The sequence below is a fragment of the Gymnoscopelus braueri genome (assembly GCF_963280865.1).
Source record: "Gymnoscopelus braueri genome assembly, contig: SCAFFOLD_177, whole genome shotgun sequence".
Classification (NCBI taxonomy): domain Eukaryota; kingdom Metazoa; phylum Chordata; class Actinopteri; order Myctophiformes; family Myctophidae; genus Gymnoscopelus; species Gymnoscopelus braueri.
The window spans coordinates 85,517-103,082 of NW_027660778.1; the positions used below are offsets into that span (position 1 = coordinate 85,517).

The 17,566-nt window shown below is 43.4% G+C and overlaps 1 protein-coding gene across 1 annotated transcript in view; it reads right to left on the reverse strand.

Moving 5' to 3' along the window:
- LOC308081193 (uncharacterized protein) overlaps nucleotides 1–17,566 on the reverse strand; it is a gene marked incomplete at both ends in the record, with an annotated part of 136,468 nt that overhangs the window by 84,368 nt on the left and 34,534 nt on the right. Inside the window, 4 exon segments of the mRNA XM_080457582.1 lie at nucleotides 2,926–4,071; nucleotides 7,292–8,437; nucleotides 11,656–12,801; nucleotides 16,021–17,166. Coding sequence (XP_080313708.1) covers nucleotides 2,926–4,071; nucleotides 7,292–8,437; nucleotides 11,656–12,801; nucleotides 16,021–17,166 — 4,584 coding nt within the window.

Below are 17,566 nucleotides of genomic sequence, written 5' to 3' on the forward strand. Positions count from 1 at the left end.
AGTCTGTATATTACCCCTGGAGCCACTAGCGATATGAGCTTGTAGATCTGCTATTCTTTTTTTATCGTGAAAATGTGTGCAAATCTTTGAATATATATATTTTTAAAGGGAACATTTGTAACTCAAATCTTTGCTCTGAGCTTGTACATAGCTATGAGATGCGTTTCCAGATTGAATGGGTTAAAATTCCTCATATATGGGCAGCAAAGGGGGCATGCCCATATACGGGCATATACTGATGACATCAGGAATCTCCATATGTGGGCATAAAGGGGACATGGCCTGACAGATACAGAGCTCTCCTTATATGGGCATATGCATATCAGCATGCCCATATATGGGCATATACTGATGACATCATGGATCTCCATATATGGCCATAAAATGGACATGGACTGACAGATACAGAGATCTCCATATACTGTATGCCATACAGAGATGTCTGTTTCTGTCTCCCTTTTATGCCCATACAGTGCAGAGAGTGCTATTCCGCAGCTATTTCAATAGGAATTTTGTTGTTGACATGGTATGGCATTTTGTTTGTTGGAGACACGAACCGTCATTGCACATAATGCTGTCCAACATTAACTAAATTAAACAAAACATTCAAATGGCCTACAAGCAAATATTCACGCAAAATGTATTCAGTTATCGATGTAAAAACAATTCAATTAAAATTGAAGAAAAAAAAAAAAGAAACAGACATCTCCATATATGGGCACAAGAAGAGACATAGACAGACGTGTACTCTGACAAAGCCCCCAACACTATGACCCAGACATATTGGTCGGATCGGCAGTGCGACGTAAGTGTGAGGGCCGCGTAGCCACCCTAACCTCTAGTTTAATATAAGGGGCTGTAGTCTGTTCTCATTATATATTATCACTTGTTTCCTGTGTTTCTTTCTCTATTGCTTACCCTTTTTTCATGAAAAGGTTGGGAGCTTAAAAATAAAATAAAATAAATTAATCACCCGCTCTTTCACACCTGTAAACAGGGTATATTACAGGGTCTTATTGTAAGTCGCTTTGGATAAAAGCGTCTGCTAAATGACTGTAATGTAATGGTGTAGCCGCTGCCAAACTTGCTCTTGAGGGGACTGCCCAGACACCTCTGCTGACCGTTGACCATAACAGCCAGCCTGGTGCACAGGGATTCACATTCCTCCATGTTGTGTGTCGTGATGACCACGGCCTTGCCAGACAGACTCACAGGCACGCGTCAAAGGAGGGGGGATGGGGGGCTCGTCTGTCTAAGGGAGAAGTGGTACTACCTCCCCCTTTGGCCTCCTGAAAGGTGAATTTTCAGGGCTGTTTTAAAGGAAGCCAGCGATCTATATTTTTGAGGGATGAGGTCAGGCTATTCCACACCTGGGTGGCAGTGCTGTAGTATTTGTTTTATGGGTGGGTGGTACCAGATCGCTGTTTACGCTCCCTCTAGTATTGTGGCTGTGGGTGTCGCTAACTTTTTGGAGGTATTTAGTCAAATATGCGGCGGGTATTGAGGGCAAATTTGCATTGACTATTTTGAAGACCAATCCCATTTTTAGTTGTTTAACCCTTCCATTGTGTTAGGGTCATTTTTGACCCGTTTCCAAGTTTAAATAGGTAAAAAGTACCCTTTACATTTCTCTATTGGAACAAGGCTTCATGATATCCTCAGAAATAGCCATTTTAACGCAACACAATTATTTATCATCATTCTAATTAATTCTGATGGTCTCTATAATAAAATTGTCAATATTCAATGTTTACATGTTTGAGAGTGAGAGAGACATGTCCTCAATTAGCAATTGCTATCAGGAGTAGAATAAAGTTTGAGTTTATGAAAAATAAATGATTTTTTACCTTCTTGGTATACGGGTCAAAAATGACCCTAACACCACTAGTGTCACTATTTTTAATAATATATATATTTTTTTTAATTATTATTATCATTTTTTTGGAAGTGTGTTCTAATCATTATTCTTAATTATTATATTATAGCTAGATAACATCATTATCCATTGCCTTCATTATAGGACATTTTATGAGTGAATTTTTAAATTTTTATAATAGAAAACGAGATATATTGAAAGATGAAACCCTAGCCCTAACCCAAAATAATATTTTAAAATGTGTTTACATGGATATGAATGCATTACAAGTCAGCTATGAGGTGGGAGGGAAAAAAATGAAAATAATTGTATTTTTTCTGTATTTTGGGCTGATTTAAATCACGGGTCAAATTGTACCCGCTAACACCACAAGTGGATGTAGTTTTCTAACACAATGCAAGGGTTAACCCTGTCTTCTACCCTGAGCCATCCTAGGCTAGCAAAATGTGTGGGAAAAAGGTGGGTCATGGGCCTGGATGTCCAAACTGGAATCCACCAGTTTCCCCATTCTGAGGAATACTTCCTCCATGGTGGTTACAGAAGCTTCATAGCTGGCGATGCCCAACTTCTCCCTGTTCACCTCCAGCTCAGCAAACAGCAACTCAAACCTGTCGGTGCTCTCCTTAGGCAATATGTAGGAGAGTTCCGCCCCCACGTTGCTCTCTAGCGTGAGAGAGTGAGGTCTCCGGTCTCAGGGTTCACAATACTTCTGGTTCATATAGCGATGCTCCTGATGCCATTCGTTCTTGCCAAAGCACTCTGTAGCTTTCCTATCACACTCACATAGGAACTGCTCACAGTCATTGTTCGGAGTGGTGCCGCAGAACCATCCACCATCGCAGATTATCTTATTTTCCTCACAGTACCATTTGTAGACTCTGACACCAGGAAGAACATTACATCGACTGTAATATTCCTCCCAACACTGATCATGGGCCTGGCAGCAGGCATCGAGAGGGCATATTGGCTTCCCTTTCTTGAAGACATTTATCCCACAATAACAACCATACTGGTCATACCAGTAGGCATTATGGCACGCTGGACAACACGTATTGATCATGTTGATAAACTGGGTAGAGCTCCGTTCATCGCGTCGGGTCGTGTTGAACACTTCAGGAGGGTTTTTGTCACAGTCTTCGGGGATGTAATCGCTCGTGAGGTGGGGCTTGAGTTTTCCCTCGGTGAAGAGTGTGCAGAATGCGATGATGTTGTCAGCGGTGATGGCCTCGTTCTCTGGTCTGTACTCTGTCATCTCATCTTCCAGGGTGATGAGACGGATGGCAGGGCATTGTCCCTCCTTCACACCAAAGGTCTGCATGTTGTTCTTGTTGTCATTCACGTCAGTGTCCATGAAGACGAACATGATCTTGCCCTTGAAGCCTTCTGCTGCCTTTTTGAATTGGTCCATTTTGTCCCCAAAGTCAGTAGCAGCCTTGGACATGAACATAAAGATATGGGACTTGAATTCTTCACCGAAGGTCTTAGTGACAGTCTGGACTGAGAACTCAGTGACCAGAGGCAGCTGGTTGGCCTTAATAAAGGCTAGGAGGTTGGCTTCGGTAAGCTCACCTTCAAAGGTGTTACGACCTTCATCAAACTTCTTGAAGAGGAGCACGCAGTCCTTGGACACCTCAAACTTTGAGTACACTGCATCATCAGAGGTCATCCCAAATGGAATATCATCTACGGTTTCTGCTGCTTTAATGAAGGCTTTAGCGTCCTTGGATTCAGAATCCTTGAAGAAGCCAATGACTGCCACCTCGTTTGCGATCATAGACTCTGCCTGCATGACATCGGCCAGGGTGGCAACAGCTGGGCCGGCGCGATTCTTAAGCCACTTGACAATGTCATAAGCCTGCCTGCCATCAGAGTACTCCTTGTGCGACTCCTTTTCTCCCCCCTTGAAGAACACGATGGTCGGGTATTTCTGGACTTCAAACTCCTGGGCCAGCTCTGTCTCTTCTGTGGCGTCTACCTTACCGAGGCGGACATTTGAACCCTCTGCCTTCAGCATGCGGGCCGCCTTGGCATACTCCGGGGCCAGTTCTTTGCAGTGGCCGCACCATGGGGCATAGAAGTCCACCAGAATGTAGGGGTGAGCTTTCAACACCTCATCGAAGTTACTTTTCCTCAGCAGCAAGACATCCTCTTCCTCTGTGATCAGGGCTGACCAACTGCTGGCCACAAGCAGCGAGCTGGCCATAAGCAGTGTACAGAGAAGGACAGACTTAAACATAGTTACCAATGCAAAGCCTTTCTTACAGATCATGACAACGAGCATCTCTCTCTTCAACTGAAAACCGTTTCCAGTACAAGGATTGTGTGGCGTCGACACGTTTATTTATACCCCAAACTCTCTGGTCGGTGCATCACAGCCGTGCTCTAATTGGACAGAGACATAATGATGCCATATATGGTATGAGATCAAGTACTCGTATTTACAGCGTAACTCTGTGGAGGATGAGATGTCTGTATACTGTCTGTGTGTGAGTCTGTATATTACCCCTGGAGCCACTAGCGATATGAGCTTGTAGATCTGCTATTCTTTTTTTATCGTGAAAATGTGTGCAAATCTTTGAATATATATATTTTTAAAGGGAACATTTGTAACTCAAATCTTTGCTCTGAGCTTGTACATAGCTATGAGATGCGTTTCCAGATTGAATGGGTTAAAATTCCTCATATATGGGCAGCAAAGGGGGCATGCCCATATACGGGCATATACTGATGACATCAGGAATCTCCATATGTGGGCATAAAGGGGACATGGCCTGACAGATACAGAGCTCTCCTTATATGGGCATATGCATATCAGCATGCCCATATATGGGCATATACTGATGACATCATGGATCTCCATATATGGCCATAAAATGGACATGGACTGACAGATACAGAGATCTCCATATACTGTATGCCATACAGAGATGTCTGTTTCTGTCTCCCTTTTATGCCCATACAGTGCAGAGAGTGCTATTCCGCAGCTATTTCAATAGGAATTTTGTTGTTGACATGGTATGGCATTTTGTTTGTTGGAGACACGAACCGTCATTGCACATAATGCTGTCCAACATTAACTAAATTAAACAAAACATTCAAATGGCCTACAAGCAAATATTCACGCAAAATGTATTCAGTTATCGATGTAAAAACAATTCAATTAAAATTGAAGAAAAAAAAAAAAGAAACAGACATCTCCATATATGGGCACAAGAAGAGACATAGACAGACGTGTACTCTGACAAAGCCCCCAACACTATGACCCAGACATATTGGTCGGATCGGCAGTGCGACGTAAGTGTGAGGGCCGCGTAGCCACCCTAACCTCTAGTTTAATATAAGGGGCTGTAGTCTGTTCTCATTATATATTATCACTTGTTTCCTGTGTTTCTTTCTCTATTGCTTACCCTTTTTTCATGAAAAGGTTGGGAGCTTAAAAATAAAATAAAATAAATTAATCACCCGCTCTTTCACACCTGTAAACAGGGTATATTACAGGGTCTTATTGTAAGTCGCTTTGGATAAAAGCGTCTGCTAAATGACTGTAATGTAATGGTGTAGCCGCTGCCAAACTTGCTCTTGAGGGGACTGCCCAGACACCTCTGCTGACCGTTGACCATAACAGCCAGCCTGGTGCACAGGGATTCACATTCCTCCATGTTGTGTGTCGTGATGACCACGGCCTTGCCAGACAGACTCACAGGCACGCGTCAAAGGAGGGGGGATGGGGGGCTCGTCTGTCTAAGGGAGAAGTGGTACTACCTCCCCCTTTGGCCTCCTGAAAGGTGAATTTTCAGGGCTGTTTTAAAGGAAGCCAGCGATCTATATTTTTGAGGGATGAGGTCAGGCTATTCCACACCTGGGTGGCAGTGCTGTAGTATTTGTTTTATGGGTGGGTGGTACCAGATCGCTGTTTACGCTCCCTCTAGTATTGTGGCTGTGGGTGTCGCTAACTTTTTGGAGGTATTTAGTCAAATATGCGGCGGGTATTGAGGGCAAATTTGCATTGACTATTTTGAAGACCAATCCCATTTTTAGTTGTTTAACCCTTCCATTGTGTTAGGGTCATTTTTGACCCGTTTCCAAGTTTAAATAGGTAAAAAGTACCCTTTACATTTCTCTATTGGAACAAGGCTTCATGATATCCTCAGAAATAGCCATTTTAACGCAACAAAATTATTTATCATCATTCTAATTAATTCTGATGGTCTCTATAATAAAATTGTCAATATTCAATGTTTACATGTTTGAGAGTGAGAGAGACATGTCCTCAATTAGCAATTGCTATCAGGAGTAGAATAAAGTTTGAGTTTATGAAAAATAAATGATTTTTTACCTTCTTGGTATACGGGTCAAAAATGACCCTAACACCACTAGTGTCACTATTTTTAATAATATATATATTTTTTTTAATTATTATTATCATTTTTTTGGAAGTGTGTTCTAAATCATTATTCTTAATTATTCTATTATAGCTAGATAACATCATTATCCATTGCCTTCATTATAGGAAATTTTATGAGTGAATTTTTACATTTTTACAATAGAAAACGAGATATATTGAAAGATGAAACCCTAGCCCTAACCCAAAATAATATTTTAAAATGTGTTTACATGGATATGAATGCATTACAAGTCAGCTATGAGGTGGGAGGGAAAAAAATGAAAATAATTGTATTTTTTCTGTATTTTGGGCTGATTTAAATCACGGGTCAAATTGTACCCGCTAACACCACAAGTGGATGTAGTTTTCTAACACAATGCAAGGGTTAACCCTGTCTTCTACCCTGAGCCATCCTAGGCTAGCAAAATGTGTGGGAAAAAGGTGGGTCATGGGCCTGGATGTCCAAACTGGAATCCACCAGTTTCCCCATTCTGAGGAATACTTCCTCCATGGTGGTTACAGAAGCTTCATAGCTGGCGATGCCCAACTTCTCCCTGTTCACCTCCAGCTCAGCAAACAGCAACTCAAACCTGTCGGTGCTCTCCTTAGGCAATATGTAGGAGAGTTCCGCCCCCACGTTGCTCTCTAGCGTGAGAGAGTGAGGTCTCCGGTCTCAGGGTTCACAATACTTCTGGTTCATATAGCGATGCTCCTGATGCCATTCGTTCTTGCCAAAGCACTCTGTAGCTTTCCTATCACACTCACATAGGAACTGCTCACAGTCATTGTTCGGAGTGGTGCCGCAGAACCATCCACCATCGCAGATTATCTTATTTTCCTCACAGTACCATTTGTAGACTCTGACACCAGGAAGAACATTACATCGACTGTAATATTCCTCCCAACACTGATCATGGGCCTGGCAGCAGGCATCGAGAGGGCATATTGGCTTCCCTTTCTTGAAGACATTTATCCCACAATAACAACCATACTGGTCATACCAGTAGGCATTATGGCACGCTGGACAACACGTATTGATCATGTTGATAAACTGGGTAGAGCTCCGTTCATCGCGTCGGGTCGTGTTGAACACTTCAGGAGGGTTTTTGTCACAGTCTTCGGGGATGTAATCGCTCGTGAGGTGGGGCTTGAGTTTTCCCTCGGTGAAGAGTGTGCAGAATTCGATGATGTTGTCAGCGGTGATGGCCTCGTTCTCTGGTCTGTACTCTGTCATCTCATCTTCCAGGGTGATGAGACGGATGGCAGGGCATTGTCCCTCCTTCACACCAAAGGTCTGCATGTTGTTCTTGTTGTCATTCACGTCAGTGTCCATGAAGACGAACATGATCTTGCCCTTGAAGCCTTCTGCTGCCTTTTTGAATTGGTCCATTTTGTCCCCAAAGTCAGTAGCAGCCTTGGACATGAACATAAAGATATGGGACTTGAATTCTTCACCGAAGGTCTTAGTGACAGTCTGGACTGAGAACTCAGTGACCAGAGGCAGCTGGTTGGCCTTAATAAAGGCTAGGAGGTTGGCTTCGGTAAGCTCACCTTCAAAGGTGTTACGACCTTCATCAAACTTCTTGAAGAGGAGCACGCAGTCCTTGGACACCTCAAACTTTGAGTACACTGCATCATCAGAGGTCATCCCAAATGGAATATCATCTACGGTTTCTGCTGCTTTAATGAAGGCTTTAGCGTCCTTGGATTCAGAATCCTTGAAGAAGCCAATGACTGCCACCTCGTTTGCGATCATAGACTCTGCCTGCATGACATCGGCCAGGGTGGCAACAGCTGGGCCTGCGCGATTCTTAAGCCACTTGACAATGTCATAAGCCTGCCTGCCATCAGAGTACTCCTTGTGCGACTCCTTTTCTCCCCCCTTGAAGAACACGATGGTCGGGTATTTCTGGACTTCAAACTCCTGGGCCAGCTCTGTCTCTTCTGTGGCGTCTACCTTACCGAGGCGGACATTTGAACCCTCTGCCTTCAGCATGCGGGCCGCCTTGGCATACTCCGGGGCCAGTTCTTTGCAGTGGCCGCACCATGGGGCATAGAAGTCCACCAGAATGTAGGGGTGAGCTTTCAACACCTCATCGAAGTTACTTTTCCTCAGCAGCAAGACATCCTCTTCCTCTGTGATCAGGGCTGACCAACTGCTGGCCACAAGCAGCGAGCTGGCCATAAGCAGTGTACAGAGAAGGACAGACTTAAACATAGTTACCAATGCAAAGCCTTTCTTACAGATCATGACAACGAGCATCTCTCTCTTCAACTGAAAACCGTTTCCAGTACAAGGATTGTGTGGCGTCGACACGTTTATTTATACCCCAAACTCTCTGGTCGGTGCATCACAGCCGTGCTCTAATTGGACAGAGACATAATGATGCCATATATGGTATGAGATCAAGTACTCGTATTTACAGCGTAACTCTGTGGAGGATGAGATGTCTGTATACTGTCTGTGTGTGAGTCTGTATATTACCCCTGGAGCCACTAGCGATATGAGCTTGTAGATCTGCTATTCTTTTTTTATCGTGAAAATGTGTGCAAATCTTTGAATATATATATTTTTAAAGGGAACATTTGTAACTCAAATCTTTGCTCTGAGCTTGTACATAGCTATGAGATGCGTTTCCAGATTGAATGGGTTAAAATTCCTCATATATGGGCAGCAAAGGGGGCATGCCCATATACGGGCATATACTGATGACATCAGGAATCTCCATATGTGGGCATAAAGGGGACATGGCCTGACAGATACAGAGCTCTCCTTATATGGGCATATGCATATCAGCATGCCCATATATGGGCATATACTGATGACATCATGGATCTCCATATATGGCCATAAAATGGACATGGACTGACAGATACAGAGATCTCCATACTGTATGCCATACAGAGATGTCTGTTTCTGTCTCCCTTTTATGCCCATACAGTGCAGAGAGTGCTATTCCGCAGCTATTTCAATAGGAATTTTGTTGTTGACATGGTATGGCATTTTGTTTGTTGGAGACACGAACCGTCATTGCACATAATGCTGTCCAACATTAACTAAATTAAACAAAACATTCAAATGGCCTACAAGCAAATATTCACGCAAAATTTATTCAGTTATCGATGTAAAAACAATTCAATTAAAATTGAAGAAAAAAAAAAAAGAAACAGACATCTCCATATATGGGCACAAGAAGAGACATAGACAGACGTGTACTCTGACAAAGCCCCCAACACTATGACCCAGACATATTGGTCGGATCGGCAGTGCGACGTAAGTGTGAGGGCCGCGTAGCCACCCTAACCTCTAGTTTAATATAAGGGGCTGTAGTCTGTTCTCATTATATATTATCACTTGTTTCCTGTGTTTCTTTCTCTATTGCTTACCCTTTTTTCATGAAAAGGTTGGGAGCTTAAAAATAAAATAAAATAAATTAATCACCCGCTCTTTCACACCTGTAAACAGGGTATATTACAGGGTCTTATTGTAAGTCGCTTTGGATAAAAGCGTCTGCTAAATGACTGTAATGTAATGGTGTAGCCGCTGCCAAACTTGCTCTTGAGGGGACTGCCCAGACACCTCTGCTGACCGTTGACCATAACAGCCAGCCTGGTGCACAGGGATTCACATTCCTCCATGTTGTGTGTCGTGATGACCACGGCCTTGCCAGACAGACTCACAGGCACGCGTCAAAGGAGGGGGGATGGGGGGCTCGTCTGTCTAAGGGAGAAGTGGTACTACCTCCCCCTTTGGCCTCCTGAAAGGTGAATTTTCAGGGCTGTTTTAAAGGAAGCCAGCGATCTATATTTTTGAGGGATGAGGTCAGGCTATTCCACACCTGGGTGGCAGTGCTGTAGTATTTGTTTTATGGGTGGGTGGTACCAGATCGCTGTTTACGCTCCCTCTAGTATTGTGGCTGTGGGTGTCGCTAACTTTTTGGAGGTATTTAGTCAAATATGCGGCGGGTATTGAGGGCAAATTTGCATTGACTATTTTGAAGACCAATCCCATTTTTAGTTGTTTAACCCTTCCATTGTGTTAGGGTCATTTTTGACCCGTTTCCAAGTTTAAATAGGTAAAAAGTACCCTTTACATTTCTCTATTGGAACAAGGCTTCATGATATCCTCAGAAATAGCCATTTTAACGCAACAAAATTATTTATCATCATTCTAATTAATTCTGATGGTCTCTATAATAAAATTGTCAATATTCAATGTTTACATGTTTGAGAGTGAGAGAGACATGTCCTCAATTAGCAATTGCTATCAGGAGTAGAATAAAGTTTGAGTTTATGAAAAATAAATGATTTTTTACCTTCTTGGTATACGGGTCAAAAATGACCCTAACACCACTAGTGTCACTATTTTTAATAATATATATTTTTTTTTAAATTATTATTATCATTTTTTTGGAAGTGTGTTCTAAATCATTATTCTTAATTATTCTATTATAGCTAGATAACATCATTATCCATTGCCTTCATTATAGGAAATTTTATGAGTGAATTTTTACATTTTTATAATAGAAAACGAGATATATTGAAAGATGAAACCCTAGCCCTAACCCAAAATAATATTTTAAAATGTGTTTACATGGATATGAATGCATTACAAGTCAGCTATGAGGTGGGAGGGAAAAAAATGAAAATAATTGTATTTTTTCTGTATTTTGGGCTGATTTAAATCACGGGTCAAATTGTACCCGCTAACACCACAAGTGGATGTAGTTTTCTAACACAATGCAAGGGTTAACCCTGTCTTCTACCCTGAGCCATCCTAGGCTAGCAAAATGTGTGGGAAAAAGGTGGGTCATGGGCCTGGATGTCCAAACTGGAATCCACCAGTTTCCCCATTCTGAGGAATACTTCCTCCATGGTGGTTACAGAAGCTTCATAGCTGGCGATGCCCAACTTCTCCCTGTTCACCTCCAGCTCAGCAAACAGCAACTCAAACCTGTCGGTGCTCTCCTTAGGCAATATGTAGGAGAGTTCCGCCCCCACGTTGCTCTCTAGCGTGAGAGAGTGAGGTCTCCGGTCTCAGGGTTCACAATACTTCTGGTTCATATAGCGATGCTCCTGATGCCATTCGTTCTTGCCAAAGCACTCTGTAGCTTTCCTATCACACTCACATAGGAACTGCTCACAGTCATTGTTCGGAGTGGTGCCGCAGAACCATCCACCATCGCAGATTATCTTATTTTCCTCACAGTACCATTTGTAGACTCTGACACCAGGAAGAACATTACATCGACTGTAATATTCCTCCCAACACTGATCATGGGCCTGGCAGCAGGCATCGAGAGGGCATATTGGCTTCCCTTTCTTGAAGACATTTATCCCACAATAACAACCATACTGGTCATACCAGTAGGCATTATGGCACGCTGGACAACACGTATTGATCATGTTGATAAACTGGGTAGAGCTCCGTTCATCGCGTCGGGTCGTGTTGAACACTTCAGGAGGGTTTTTGTCACAGTCTTCGGGGATGTAATCGCTCGTGAGGTGGGGCTTGAGTTTTCCCTCGGTGAAGAGTGTGCAGAATTCGATGATGTTGTCAGCGGTGATGGCCTCGTTCTCTGGTCTGTACTCTGTCATCTCATCTTCCAGGGTGATGAGACGGATGGCAGGGCATTGTCCCTCCTTCACACCAAAGGTCTGCATGTTGTTCTTGTTGTCATTCACGTCAGTGTCCATGAAGACGAACATGATCTTGCCCTTGAAGCCTTCTGCTGCCTTTTTGAATTGGTCCATTTTGTCCCCAAAGTCAGTAGCAGCCTTGGACATGAACATAAAGATATGGGACTTGAATTCTTCACCGAAGGTCTTAGTGACAGTCTGGACTGAGAACTCAGTGACCAGAGGCAGCTGGTTGGCCTTAATAAAGGCTAGGAGGTTGGCTTCGGTAAGCTCACCTTCAAAGGTGTTACGACCTTCATCAAACTTCTTGAAGAGGAGCACGCAGTCCTTGGACACCTCAAACTTTGAGTACACTGCATCATCAGAGGTCATCCCAAATGGAATATCATCTACGGTTTCTGCTGCTTTAATGAAGGCTTTAGCGTCCTTGGATTCAGAATCCTTGAAGAAGCCAATGACTGCCACCTCGTTTGCGATCATAGACTCTGCCTGCATGACATCGGCCAGGGTGGCAACAGCTGGGCCTGCGCGATTCTTAAGCCACTTGACAATGTCATAAGCCTGCCTGCCATCAGAGTACTCCTTGTGCGACTCCTTTTCTCCCCCCTTGAAGAACACGATGGTCGGGTATTTCTGGACTTCAAACTCCTGGGCCAGCTCTGTCTCTTCTGTGGCGTCTACCTTACCGAGGCGGACATTTGAACCCTCTGCCTTCAGCATGCGGGCCGCCTTGGCATACTCCGGGGCCAGTTCTTTGCAGTGGCCGCACCATGGGGCATAGAAGTCCACCAGAATGTAGGGGTGAGCTTTCAACACCTCATCGAAGTTACTTTTCCTCAGCAGCAAGACATCCTCTTCCTCTGTGATCAGGGCTGACCAACTGCTGGCCACAAGCAGCGAGCTGGCCATAAGCAGTGTACAGAGAAGGACAGACTTAAACATAGTTACCAATGCAAAGCCTTTCTTACAGATCATGACAACGAGCATCTCTCTCTTCAACTGAAAACCGTTTCCAGTACAAGGATTGTGTGGCGTCGACACGTTTATTTATACCCCAAACTCTCTGGTCGGTGCATCACAGCCGTGCTCTAATTGGACAGAGACATAATGATGCCATATATGGTATGAGATCAAGTACTCGTATTTACAGCGTAACTCTGTGGAGGATGAGATGTCTGTATACTGTCTGTGTGTGAGTCTGTATATTACCCCTGGAGCCACTAGCGATATGAGCTTGTAGATCTGCTATTCTTTTTTTATCGTGAAAATGTGTGCAAATCTTTGAATATATATATTTTTAAAGGGAACATTTGTAACTCAAATCTTTGCTCTGAGCTTGTACATAGCTATGAGATGCGTTTCCAGATTGAATGGGTTAAAATTCCTCATATATGGGCAGCAAAGGGGGCATGCCCATATACGGGCATATACTGATGACATCAGGAATCTCCATATGTGGGCATAAAGGGGACATGGCCTGACAGATACAGAGCTCTCCTTATATGGGCATATGCATATCAGCATGCCCATATATGGGCATATACTGATGACATCATGGATCTCCATATATGGCCATAAAATGGACATGGACTGACAGATACAGAGATCTCCATATACTGTATGCCATACAGAGATGTCTGTTTCTGTCTCCCTTTTATGCCCATACAGTGCAGAGAGTGCTATTCCGCAGCTATTTCAATAGGAATTTTGTTGTTGACATGGTATGGCATTTTGTTTGTTGGAGACACGAACCGTCATTGCACATAATGCTGTCCAACATTAACTAAATTAAACAAAACATTCAAATGGCCTACAAGCAAATATTCACGCAAAATGTATTCAGTTATCGATGTAAAAACAATTCAATTAAAATTGAAGAAAAAAAAAAAAGAAACAGACATCTCCATATATGGGCACAAGAAGAGACATAGACAGACGTGTACTCTGACAAAGCCCCCAACACTATGACCCAGACATATTGGTCGGATCGGCAGTGCGACGTAAGTGTGAGGGCCGCGTAGCCACCCTAACCTCTAGTTTAATATAAGGGGCTGTAGTCTGTTCTCATTATATATTATCACTTGTTTCCTGTGTTTCTTTCTCTATTGCTTACCCTTTTTTCATGAAAAGGTTGGGAGCTTAAAAATAAAATAAAATAAATTAATCACCCGCTCTTTCACACCTGTAAACAGGGTATATTACAGGGTCTTATTGTAAGTCGCTTTGGATAAAAGCGTCTGCTAAATGACTGTAATGTAATGGTGTAGCCGCTGCCAAACTTGCTCTTGAGGGGACTGCCCAGACACCTCTGCTGACCGTTGACCATAACAGCCAGCCTGGTGCACAGGGATTCACATTCCTCCATGTTGTGTGTCGTGATGACCACGGCCTTGCCAGACAGACTCACAGGCACGCGTCAAAGGAGGGGGGATGGGGGGCTCGTCTGTCTAAGGGAGAAGTGGTACTACCTCCCCCTTTGGCCTCCTGAAAGGTGAATTTTCAGGGCTGTTTTAAAGGAAGCCAGCGATCTATATTTTTGAGGGATGAGGTCAGGCTATTCCACACCTGGGTGGCAGTGCTGTAGTATTTGTTTTATGGGTGGGTGGTACCAGATCGCTGTTTACGCTCCCTCTAGTATTGTGGCTGTGGGTGTCGCTAACTTTTTGGAGGTATTTAGTCAAATATGCGGCGGGTATTGAGGGCAAATTTGCATTGACTATTTTGAAGACCAATCCCATTTTTAGTTGTTTAACCCTTCCATTGTGTTAGGGTCATTTTTGACCCGTTTCCAAGTTTAAATAGGTAAAAAGTACCCTTTACATTTCTCTATTGGAACAAGGCTTCATGATATCCTCAGAAATAGCCATTTTAACGCAACACAATTATTTATCATCATTCTAATTAATTCTGATGGTCTCTATAATAAAATTGTCAATATTCAATGTTTACATGTTTGAGAGTGAGAGAGACATGTCCTCAATTAGCAATTGCTATCAGGAGTAGAATAAAGTTTGAGTTTATGAAAAATAAATGATTTTTTACCTTCTTGGTATACGGGTCAAAAATGACCCTAACACCACTAGTGTCACTATTTTTAATAATATATATTTTTTTTTTAATTATTATTATCATTTTTTTGGAAGTGTGTTCTAATCATTATTCTTAATTATTATATTATAGCTAGATAACATCATTATCCATTGCCTTCATTATAGGAAATTTTATGAGTGAATTTTTAAATTTTTATAATAGAAAACGAGATATATTGAAAGATGAAACCCTAGCCCTAACCCAAAATAATATTTTAAAATGTGTTTACATGGATATGAATGCATTACAAGTCAGCTATGAGGTGGGAGGGAAAAAAATGAAAATAATTGTATTTTTTCTGTATTTTGGGCTGATTTAAATCACGGGTCAAATTGTACCCGCTAACACCACAAGTGGATGTAGTTTTCTAACACAATGCAAGGGTTAACCCTGTCTTCTACCCTGAGCCATCCTAGGCTAGCAAAATGTGTGGGAAAAAGGTGGGTCATGGGCCTGGATGTCCAAACTGGAATCCACCAGTTTCCCCATTCTGAGGAATACTTCCTCCATGGTGGTTACAGAAGCTTCATAGCTGGCGATGCCCAACTTCTCCCTGTTCACCTCCAGCTCAGCAAACAGCAACTCAAACCTGTCGGTGCTCTCCTTAGGCAATATGTAGGAGAGTTCCGCCCCCACGTTGCTCTCTAGCGTGAGAGAGTGAGGTCTCCGGTCTCAGGGTTCACAATACTTCTGGTTCATATAGCGATGCTCCTGATGCCATTCGTTCTTGCCAAAGCACTCTGTAGCTTTCCTATCACACTCACATAGGAACTGCTCACAGTCATTGTTCGGAGTGGTGCCGCAGAACCATCCACCATCGCAGATTATCTTATTTTCCTCACAGTACCATTTGTAGACTCTGACACCAGGAAGAACATTACATCGACTGTAATATTCCTCCCAACACTGATCATGGGCCTGGCAGCAGGCATCGAGAGGGCATATTGGCTTCCCTTTCTTGAAGACATTTATCCCACAATAACAACCATACTGGTCATACCAGTAGGCATTATGGCACGCTGGACAACACGTATTGATCATGTTGATAAACTGGGTAGAGCTCCGTTCATCGCGTCGGGTCGTGTTGAACACTTCAGGAGGGTTTTTGTCACAGTCTTCGGGGATGTAATCGCTCGTGAGGTGGGGCTTGAGTTTTCCCTCGGTGAAGAGTGTGCAGAATTCGATGATGTTGTCAGCGGTGATGGCCTCGTTCTCTGGTCTGTACTCTGTCATCTCATCTTCCAGGGTGATGAGACGGATGGCAGGGCATTGTCCCTCCTTCACACCAAAGGTCTGCATGTTGTTCTTGTTGTCATTCACGTCAGTGTCCATGAAGACGAACATGATCTTGCCCTTGAAGCCTTCTGCTGCCTTTTTGAATTGGTCCATTTTGTCCCCAAAGTCAGTAGCAGCCTTGGACATGAACATAAAGATATGGGACTTGAATTCTTCACCGAAGGTCTTAGTGACAGTCTGGACTGAGAACTCAGTGACCAGAGGCAGCTGGTTGGCCTTAATAAAGGCTAGGAGGTTGGCTTCGGTAAGCTCACCTTCAAAGGTGTTACGACCTTCATCAAACTTCTTGAAGAGGAGCACGCAGTCCTTGGACACCTCAAACTTTGAGTACACTGCATCATCAGAGGTCATCCCAAATGGAATATCATCTACGGTTTCTGCTGCTTTAATGAAGGCTTTAGCGTCCTTGGATTCAGAATCCTTGAAGAAGCCAATGACTGCCACCTCGTTTGCGATCATAGACTCTGCCTGCATGACATCGGCCAGGGTGGCAACAGCTGGGCCGGCGCGATTCTTAAGCCACTTGACAATGTCATAAGCCTGCCTGCCATCAGAGTACTCCTTGTGCGACTCCTTTTCTCCCCCCTTGAAGAACACGATGGTCGGGTATTTCTGGACTTCAAACTCCTGGGCCAGCTCTGTCTCTTCTGTGGCGTCTACCTTACCGAGGCGGACATTTGAACCCTCTGCCTTCAGCATGCGGGCCGCCTTGGCATACTCCGGGGCCAGTTCTTTGCAGTGGCCGCACCATGGGGCATAGAAGTCCACCAGAATGTAGGGGTGAGCTTTCAACACCTCATCGAAGTTACTTTTCCTCAGCAGCAAGACATCCTCTTCCTCTGTGATCAGGGCTGACCAACTGCTGGCCACAAGCAGCGAGCTGGCCATAAGCAGTGTACAGAGAAGGACAGACTTAAACATAGTTACCAATGCAAAGCCTTTCTTACAGATCATGACAACGAGCATCTCTCTCTTCAACTGAAAACCGTTTCCAGTACAAGGATTGTGTGGCGTCGACACGTTTATTTATACCCCAAACTCTCTGGTCGGTGCATCACAGCCGTGCTCTAATTGGACAGAGACATAATGATGCCATATATGGTATGAGATCAAGTACTCGTATTTACAGCGTAACTCTGTGGAGGATGAGATGTCTGTATACTGTCTGTGTGTGAGTCTGTATATTACCCCTGGAGCCACTAGCGATATGAGCTTGTAGATCTGCTATTCTTTTTTTATCGTGAAAATGTGTGCAAATCTTTGAATATATATATTTTTAA